Source organism: Grus americana, chromosome Z, assembly GCF_028858705.1.
Source record: "Grus americana isolate bGruAme1 chromosome Z, bGruAme1.mat, whole genome shotgun sequence".
Classification (NCBI taxonomy): Eukaryota; Metazoa; Chordata; class Aves; order Gruiformes; family Gruidae; genus Grus; species Grus americana.
The window spans coordinates 22,221,785-22,232,369 of record NC_072891.1 but is presented as its reverse complement, the minus strand read 5'-3'; the positions used below and the strand labels follow the sequence as shown (position 1 = coordinate 22,232,369).

The 10,585-nt window shown below is 43.2% G+C and overlaps 1 protein-coding gene across 1 annotated transcript in view; it reads left to right on the top strand.

The window, feature by feature from the left end:
- The first annotated feature begins 430 nt into the window (after positions 1–430).
- PDE4D (phosphodiesterase 4D) overlaps positions 431–10,585 on the top strand; it is a 421,160-nt gene continuing 411,005 nt past the window's right edge. Inside the window, exon 1 of the mRNA XM_054810112.1 lies at positions 431–813. Coding sequence (XP_054666087.1) covers positions 431–813 — 383 coding nt within the window. The remainder of the gene's footprint in view (positions 814–10,585) is intronic.

Here is a 10,585-nt window from a genome sequence, read left to right as displayed (position 1 = left end):
CGGGGAGGAGGCGGGCTGGAGCCGGGCCGGGAGAGCCCCTCCGCGCTCGCTGCTGGTCCCGGTCCTCCCCTGGGCCGGGCCGGGCTCTCCGCCGTGCCTTCCCCGGCCTCCCGCAGAGCCCAGCGCGCTCTGCGCTCTCAGTGCAGCCCGCTGTCGGCTCCGCTCTCCCCTGCGCTGGCTCCGGCCCGGCTTTAAATACTTGCGAGCGGGAAGCCAACCCCTCTCCTCCTCCTTCTCCCCCTCTCCCCGCCTCCCCTCCCGAGTGGCCAGGAGGACTCGGCGTCGCGGCGGCCCCAGCCGCTCCCACACCCGTGCGAGGGGCGGTGCGGCAGGAGCTGTCCAACTTTTCAGCACAGTTTCCCCGCCGCTGCCCGCAGGAAGGCGGCCACCGCCGTCCCGGCCCGTCCCGACCGCCCGCCCTCCCGGCAGCATGGAGGCAGAGCGCGGCGGCGGCAGCGGCTTGTCCGCGTTGCCCGGCGGCAGCGACGGCGCCGGCGGCAGCGACGGCGCCGGGGGCAGCGGGAGTCTCAAAGCCCCCAAGCATCTGTGGCGGCACGAGCAGCACTACCCGCCGCAGCTGCGGCAGCACCAGTTCCTCCAGCACCAGCAGCCCCCCGGCCCACCGCCGCCGCCCGCCTCGCGGGGCCGCTGCCTGGCCGGGGCTCGCGTCAGGCACCGCGGCTACTCCGACACGGAGCGATACCTCTACTGCCGAGCCATGGACCGCGCTTCCTACGCCGTGGAGACCGGCCACCGGCCCGGCCTGAAGAAATCGCGGATGTCCTGGCCCTCCTCTTTCCAGGGACTCAGACGGTAGGAGAGGGCTTGGCCCACCGCTCCGGCCGTGGGGGGTGGGGGGGGCGCGGCGGCTGGGTGCCGCTCTCCCGCCCGCCATGGCTGGCTCCCGGCCGCGGGGAGGGGAGCCGGCGGGGGCCGCTGAGGTGTGGGCACAGCGGGACCCCCGTCCGACCGACCCCGCTCTCCGCGGCGGGAAGGAGAAGAAAGGGACGCCGTGCGGCTGCGGAGGCTCTGAAAAGGAGGTGGGGCCGGGCTGGGCTGCCGTGCCGGGGAGCCCGGAGTGGGAGGCGGCGGGGAGCGGGGCAGCTGTCTTCCCCGGGGCCCCCCGGCAGGGCTCGCCTGGAGCGGGCGTGACCGGGGCACGGGCGGCGGCACACGTCCCACACACGCCTGTCCGTGGATGAAAAGCAATCGCGAAACACGTGGGTGGGAGCGGGACCGCGTCTGTGCCGGCAGGGAGCCGTGAGCGGGGCGGCCGGCAGCGAGGGGCCCTGCGCTCCGCCCGGGCCCCGCTTCCCGCCGCCGCCCCGCTCCGCTGCCTCCCCGCCTGCCCCTCCTCGCTGGAGCTGCCCTTGCTGCCCGCGCTCCCCGGGAACCCACAGGGCTGGTGCCGAGTGGGAGAGACGAAATTGGTGCGCTGTTCGCACAAAGTTAAAATAATGAGAGCTCAGGGAGGTGGGCGGCAGTCTGGCAAATCCGGGGTTAGGGTCCTGCTAGTTTGAATGGGCTTAGATGGGAAAATAGGCTAATGGTTTCTTAGCCAGAGGGAGGAGTCCGTCATCTACTAGTCTATTGTTCCCTGTTAAATGAGCTGTAGATTTATTTTGCAGTGTGTAGCTCACCAGTGCCTATTTTGCCCTTGATGGCTATCACAGGGATCTGCTTTAAAATCAAATTCTCTGTCAAAATCAGTAGGATATTGTATTTAATTTATCAATTTATTATTCAGTCTTCATTTTCAGTAGCTGAACCACTTCCTTTTAGTGGAAAGCCACACAACTTGTGTTTGAATATTAAGCGGACATTGTGAATAAAGGATTTATGAAGAGACTGGTGCGCAGAGGGACAATCCTTAATACTGAGTTACTCCGTAGATTTTTGATTTCCTGGATAATCAGATTTTTATAGCGTGGTATGCTCGATGAATAAATAATAGAATCCTTTCCGAACCAAGATTGCTTTGTGTGTTTCTGTGGTACACACTGTATTCTCTATTATAGAACCTTGACCATAAATCTGAGCAAGACACACTTGAATGTTCTCTGGCAGTGTTTGCTCTATTTCTACCTAATGTTGGCTTCATTTCCACTTTGTATATAACAGAAATAAAAAGAGGTTCAGCAATTCTAAATAAGAACTACACTTTCACATCAGTAATCTTTAAAAACTGTCTTTTAGTATCTTTGGTTTTTACACAGCCATTCTTTCGCTACACCTTTGTATCACTTGTGTGAACTCATGCCTGTCCAAAGTTAATGATGTTAAATTTTTCAATATATAAGATTTGACAGAACAAATCATATGCTTCAAAAATGAACAAATGTTCTATTTAATGCTCTTTTCAATACATTCCTGTTTCTTTTATAGGAAAAACACTAGGCATCTATGGTTTTTGTTCTTTAAGACCGAATGCATTTCTGTTTTCTGAATGCAAAGAAGTTCAATTTTTGTAAATTGTAATGGTTGGTTTGAATATATTCAGTATTATTCCATAAGTGATTAGTTATTGAGGGGAGGACAAGTCAAGGTGGGAAGACAAAGTACACATATACTTTTTTTGTTAGGGTCTTGGGGCCATTTTAAAATTTTAAATTACAATTCTTATGATGACTATTTAAATAGGAATTTTAAATTCTCCACAAAGAGTATTTTGTTGTTTTAAACTTCCATTCTTTTTATAAGTGCAATAATGTTGTTCTCACAAGAGATGCTGCATTAAAATTAAGAGGGGGGGTGTCAGTGGATTTTGCGGGATTGGCAAAAATGCTTCAGATGATCCTCCTTTTTAGAAGTACTAAAGCAAAGTGGAGTAAAGAAGCTCAATAAAATTGACCTTTCTATGACTTTTTTAGCAAAAATAAATTCTCACAGTTCAACATTTTAAATGAAGCAAACAGCTATAATATGGAAACACAAAGTGAACTGTAACAAATTGCTCTACAAATATGTTCAAGAAATATCAGAAAAGGCTGGTCTTTCCAGGACGGTCATTTCAAGTTCTAGTCAACTACTTTTTTTCATGGAAAGCAAAACAAAATATCTTCTTATTATTCCTGTAAGTATTCCAGTAAGTATTCCAGTAAAACCAGTAACTTGCAAAAAACATCAGTACTTTTGAAAAAGACACCAGTCCTTTTTCAAGTATTTCAGTTCCCTTTTAATTTTAAGACTTTTTAATATTTTTCCCTTATTTAACTTGTTCATGAGAAGAACATTTCTTAATAGATTCCCTTGGCTTTATTATGGCAAGCTTGTCATTCAGAAACCCCCAAATTACTCTGAATATGAGAGGGTGGGAAAAATTGTGTATAGGAGTGTACAGAAAACACATAATGTATTAGGGATAGTATTAAACATTAATGATCCAAATGTGCAAAAATTAATACCTATTAAAACCTATAGAATTTGTTTTGTTTTGCTCTGAAGATACCCTAATTCCTAAAACCTCAAAACCATAAAGGAATACTTAAGAAGTGAAATATAAGACTTTTTGAAGTTTCTTCTACTTTAAGTTTTGTAGAAAACTTAAAAATATGTAACAGTTACGTTTTTCAAAAGAAATGAGGAGAAGGAATTGCATATGTTAAAATCAGAGTTAGAACAGACTAGTACATCTTTATTATCCAGACTGAAGAGACTTAACATTTAAAAGGCAAAATCAACCACCAAAAATTCTAAACTGAATTAGTTGAAAAACACAATGCGCTTGTAGTTCGGAAAATGAAATATTGTTTATAACCATTTTAATGCTTACACTGGCTCTGTATAATCATCAATAACTTTGTACACAACTTACTTAAAACAGCACTGTATTTTCTTCAAGGAATACAATAGCTTTTCATTACACAGAACAATGTATCAGAATCATTGATTGATGTCTTTTTCTTAAAAGTCAAGATTATTCCTGTATTTTCAAATAAGAAAGTAAGTGCACATATACACAAGAGCTATGCAAAAGCCAGAGGAGTCAAGAAGATTGCTGAGACTACCTGTGATGTTTTTTTTTTTTTGGGCCATTTTGCCATTGTTTACTTGTTGGGCAAGTCAGTCTCTGGCACTGTTTTCTCATGCATAAAATAAAAACAGAAATAGAGTCGTTACAGGTTTATGTTAAAGTAATTTTTTAGATCATAGAATAAAGATACTATGTAATAATAAATATTACTAGTGGAGTTGGGAAATAAATACTTAAACTCAAGTAATTTTCCAGTCAATAGTGCAAAAACATTCAGTGTAATAAATGGAAGTGATGTTCCAGTTATCTTCAAAAATTTCAGGTACCTTTATTTGCTTCTCACATAACTATCATTATTGCATGGTCTATATTCAGTTTAGTTAAGAAAAATCTTAGCATTTTTAAAGGCCATTAGTCATATGTCAATTAAATCATCTTGCCATATCATCTTTCTACATTCTGTTTTTCACTACTGAAATTTCATACTGGAAAAAATAGAGAAGAAATACCATCGGTCCTAATTCCGCTAGTCATGGAATTTCCCAAGATGTTGTATGATACATCTTAATCTCTTAGATCTTAGACTTCTTTTTATCAGGTTTCCCAGACGGTCATTTTTTTACAACAGACGTTTTGTAAATGTTATCTCAAGTGATTTACAGGTCTAGGCTTCTTAACAAAACCAACTTTTCATATGTATTTATGCGTAAACAACTGCACAACATTAGCCTTTTGCAATCAAATAATCCTGGTGCTTGTTCCCTAATGCTGTCTATTTTAAAACTGTACTTTGATAAGTGGTCTTTAAAATTTGTTGCTGTCAAAAAAATCCACTACCTCTCCCTTTCCGTTCCTTGTATGTGACTAGGTCTAACCAGGTGGCACCCACCACTGCATTGCTTACATGTGGAGATTGCTCCAAAGTGTCAAAGTGTTTTCTTGAAGTGTCAATCTTGTCTTTATACCACTCTATAAAGGGTTAAATAACCAAAATAACATCCAAGGTTGAATGCAGTGTAATATTTCAATGACCCAGAGGCTTTATTCTCTTCTTAGGAGAAACAGGGAGTTTTATGTGTTAGTTTCTTGACTTTCTGAAGTCTGGAATACTGTATGACAGTGTAATCAATTAGCTAGAAAAGCCTTTGGTTTCTGTAGCTACAAATAGAGCACCTGGAAAAGTGATGGCACCTTTGCAAATCTTGGCAAAAGTCTGTTGTGGGCTCCAATAAAACACACCCTTCTTTCCATCCTTAAACCCATTCTGTTCTCCTGTGTGATTTGAAAAGCTGCTGTTGATCTATTAAATGCTAACTACTTCCACACAACCTAAGGAAAAGGAAGATGAGTGTTTTCCAACTTGCAGGCCAATTGAAAATGCTCTCAGAATTTAGTATCAGTCTCTAATTAAGAATTTTGTTGTTTACTTGCCTGGCAGTGTTTTACTTGTTTACTATTACAGTGTTTTAGTTGTTTACTACCAAGTGGTACTGGCACCCAAGATGTTACAATAATTGGCATATGCTAGCCCTCCCTCAAAGATATAAATAATATTTACAATTTAGTAAACATTGTTGGATTAATGTTCTTTATGAATTGTCCATAAGTAAGAAACTCATATTGTCAAATGTTTTAAATAAGTGACTATAAGGGCTTTCTTTTCATGTTTGTTTTAAAAGGCTTACGTCTTTGGATGTTACATTTGCGTGACCTGAACAATACAAATAGCATTAATTTTCATGCTGTTGGATTTTGTAAAAATACTAGCTTTTAAAATTCACATATTCAGATGTGTTTATTTTACTGTTAATGTTGCTGCAAATGAATGGTGCCAATTTCCTAATTTAGTGAGTATAGAAACGTGGTAATTTAGCAGGACAAGCCCATCATAATCAAGTAGAGATTATTCAGGACTGGAACACTTTTTGTTAAAGACATAGCCATGTGAAGTTCTTAAAATTATTAACATAACTGTTTAATGTATTTCTCAATAGGAACTGTGATGCATTTTTTCTTTTCCTATTTTAAAAATAGGTTTAATATAACAGCATTTTTATAGCAGGATTTTAATATAACAGCATTATTTAAATATTAGTAGCGATGTCTGGCCAAGAAGTGGTTAGGTAAAGGTTATGTGCTGAAATGTAAGGAGAAAGCAGGTTAGATCTGTTTAAAATGTGCCTCTCTAAGCTAAGCTCAAAACCTCTGGTGGAATGAGGTTACCTTTTTTGAAGCATTATCTGCATCTCCACTTACTTCTTCAAAAACTTCTCTGAGCCTCCACCTACAAAACCAGGGTTCCTGCAGAGTAATTGGATTAATTATTCTGGATGCAGTACATCCACACTAACTGGCCCAGACCTTCCTTCTCTCCTCACAAACTGCAGATCATCTCTTCCTTTGCTCTGCTGGTTAAACAGTTCCAACCACTCTCTCACTCAGTGTTGTGAAATGATACACCCTAACAAAACAATCACACCACGTTAGAGACCAGCGAAGCCAATAGTTTAACAGCCCACGGAGATGGTAACCTCCAGTGGAAAGGAGGTGAGAAAACTTGGATCTCACAAAGCCAGATCAGTCTCTGTGACCACATTCCTGTTCAGTCCAGACTGCGGTGGGTTGACCCAGAGGAGGCCAGGTGCCCCCCAAAGCTGCTCTGTCACTGCCTTCCTCAGCTGGGCGGGGGAGAGAAAACAGAACAAAAGGCTCCTGGGTCGAGATAAGGGCAGGGAGAGATCACTCACCAGTTACTGTCAGGGGCAAAACAGGCTCAACTCGGGAAAAATAATTTAATTTATTACCTATCAAATCAGAGTAATGAGAAATAAAACCAAATCTTAAAACACTTCCCCCCACCCCTCCCTTCTTCCCAGGCTCAACTTTATTCCCACTTTTCTCTCCCTCCTCCCCGCCAGTGGCACAGGGGGACGGGGAATGGGGGTTGTGGTCAGTTCATCACACGGTGTCTCTGCCGCTCCTTCCTCCTCATGGGGAGGACTCCTCACACTCTGCCCCTGCTCCAGCCTGGGGTCCCTCCCACAGGAGACAGTCCTCCACCAACTTCTCCAGCGTGAGTCCTTCCCACGGGCTGCAGTCCTTCACCAACTGCTCCAGCGTGGGTCCCTTCCATGGGGTGCAGCCCTTCAGGAACAGACTGCTCCAGCGTGGGTCCCCCACGAGGTCACCAGTCCTGCCAGCAAACCTGCTCCAGCGTGGGCTCCTCTCTCCATGGGGCCACAGGTCCTGCCAGGAGCCTGCTCCAGTGTGGGCTTCCCACAGGCTCACGGCCTCCTTTGGGTGCCTCCACCTGCTCTGGCATGGGGTCCTCCACAGGCTGGAGGTGGAATCTCTGCTCCACCATGGACCTCCATGGGCTGCAGGAGGACAGCCTGCCTCACCATGGTCTTCTCCATGGGCTGCAGGGGGACCTCTGCTCTGGTGCCTGGAGCACGTCCTGCCCCTCCTCCTGCACTGACCTTGGTGTCTGCAGAGTTGTTCCTCTCACATCTGCTCACTCCTCTCTTCGGCTGTGGTTGTACAGCAGTTTTTACCCTTTTGTAAACACGTTACCCCAGAGGCACTACGACCGTGGCTGATGGGCTCAGCTTTGGCCAGCAGTGGGTCCATCCTGGAGCCGGCTGGCATTGGCTCTTCTTGGGACACAGCTGAGAGGTAATTTAAATGGGAATTTTGCATAAAAGACTGAAAGAACCTTAGTGAATTTCTTATAAAATTAATCTTAAATGGAGTTAAATCTTTTTAACTACACAGTGCTCCTCTGTTAGAGAAGACTTTGGAGCTAGCAGATGACTGGAAAACCTGTGAGATTATGTTGACTTGTTAAAACTGTAAATGTGCAAGGAAGCTGGGAAAGTATAGGTCCAAAAGCAAGGCAGAAACATTTGACTGCTAAATAGATTGTCTTGATGGAGAAGTTCCAAGACTGAATTTTTTGCTAGTAGAAGGCAAGAGTTTCTTGAAGATAGAGTGTTAGACAAACCCCACTCCATGTCACTTGACAGAATAATTTTAAAGTTTGGTATGCGCTGACATGAGGAATGTCAACTTTTCTTTGCCAATTTAACCAGTATGATGTATATTGCAGCAGAAGAGCACTGCTAGAAGCATTTATTCTTGTAAACAAGAATGTAGTTGAAAACTAAAAAAAAAAAAAAAGGTTCTTTTTTTGTAATATAGTGGATCACCACCATGTCTGTATCAAATCCAAAGCTCTCCTGATAATCTAGAGAAACTGCATGTAGTGATGCCTGGTTTTATTGCATATTTAAAGGTGATAATAACATTTGCTAATAGGAATGAAAATGTATAGGTAAGATATTAAATTCTATTGTTGTTTATTCTGAATGCAACAATCTTGTTATGTACATCTCTTCCTTGATGTAACATGTAGCAAAGGTTAAAGGAGGGGAGCAGTATCCATAAGTTATTAATAGGCAGGAGATGCCCCACTATTGTGCATTCCCCAAATTCTTCTGAGTTGTATCTGTCTCCTCTCCTGTGTCTTCCCAATGACTTAGCATGTCTTGCTTGAAGATTTCAAACTCACTATTTAGCTTAATAATGTGGCTACTGTTACATGTAAGTGCCTGCCTAGTGGAAGTTATTTTAAATAGGTCTGGTTTACAGTATTACACTACAGTATTTGCACCATAGTTTCTGAGTATCTCCTAGTACATTAAAGACAAATAACTACAGACTGATGATAAGTAGGACAAGTAAACATGCTCAGGTAACTTAGCGTATGCATATAAATGTGAAAGGGCCAAAAAGAAGATGAAGACATACAACATTATAGAATCTTGGAATCATAGAATGATCTAGGTTGGAAGTGGCCTCTGGAGGTCATCTGGTCCAGCCACTGCTTGAAGGAGGCCTATTCAGAACAGGTTGCTCAGGGCTGTGTCCAGTTCAGTCCTGAACAGTCCCAAGGATGTAGGTTCCACAGTCTTTCTGGACAAACTGTTCCAGTATTTGACCACTTCATGGTAAAACATTTTTCCAGTATCTGTTCAGAATTTCCTGTTTTGACTTGGGTCCTATGTTTCACATAATATCACTGTGCACCTCCAAGAGTCTGGCTCCATCTTCTTTCTATCCTCTCTCTGATCAGGGAGGTTGCATAGAACCCAGCATAGTTCTTCAGGTGCAGTCTCACAAGTGCTGAATTGCAATTCCACAGGTCTAATGGAAAGTCTAGTGCTGGAAGTGTTTTTTCCGCTGCTATTTATTAGGTACATGATTCTAGGAATGTCCAGATGCTTAGGTAGATTAGTTTGCATAGATTATTCCTTCACTCTTTCTCCTTGTGAGGGACCTGTAGTCTCTTTTCTCTCAGATTTCAGGGAGAGAGTTCAACTGCAAGAATAGTCAGGGGGAAAAAAGAGGGAAAAAACTGTGCATTAGTATCAATTTGTTGGGGAACTTAGTATCTCTCAGAGACAATGTGAACATTACTGCTGTTGCCCCTTGTACCTTGGCCTAAGCTGATCTAAGGACATCCAGCTCCAGATAGGAAAAATAGGCGTGATGGGAATGATTTACTCCAGGGACAGCCAGTCCCTACCTCCAATTCCAGAAACTAAAACACTTCAGAACAAAATTCATACATAAGTCACTAGGTGCAATACTTGAACCTATGCCTCTGACTGTTGAGCTTAACTTTCTGTTACTTCTACTATTCTAAGGTTTCGGATGGAGAACATTACATGATGCGATGCCATGAGGACTGGAGATTGTAAAATGAGCCTTGAAACCAAATTCTTTTCTTCATTTTGCCCATGTCATTATAACCTCTTCCAAAAGATGTTCCCAAATTTGACTGCCTTGGAAAATTTCTTCTGGACTGTACAGTGTGGAAGAGCTGCTGGGAAGCTCATCTCAAACAACAGCAGAAGGGAAAGAAAAGCAATTGTCTTTGAGGTCTTAAAAATCACTAGAAACTTCAATGTATTTGGAACAATAGCTTAGCTTAGTTTTGTTATTCCTCCTGAACCAAACTCTTAGAGCTTCATTCCCGCAGGAAAGTAAATGTGTAAAATGAGCACTTGGTTATACATGAAAGGGGGCTAGTCAAAACCACCACACTAAAAATCTATGTGTAAACAGATGTTTTGATGTGTATTTAAACATACACATGCACAGACAACCAAAACACATTCAGTCGTAGGGAAGTAAGTCCAGCTGTTGAATTTAGAGTTAGGGGAGTCAGTTATTAATATAAGTTTATATTAAATATAGAGAGTGGAATTTCAGGAGAATATAAAGTGCTGCAAAGCTGTGCCCAAGGGATCTGCAAGTTCATGAGGCAAAGTGCATTTTCCACCCCTGTAGGATATGTTATAATAGAGGGATGAAAATTTCCTGACAAATTTTGAAACTGAGAAATCACTGGATGGACATCACTCAGTTATCACCACAGGTTATCACACCTGTGTTTTAGGATGTGGTCATGTTCACTTGGTTACAGCAGCTGACCATAAGAAGTGATGAGAGTGAGAGCAGCTGCTATTAAAATTACCTTTCAAGTTTTGAACATCATTGTTTTCAATTATTAACTCATAATTTTAGGTTAAACTAATCAACTTCTTG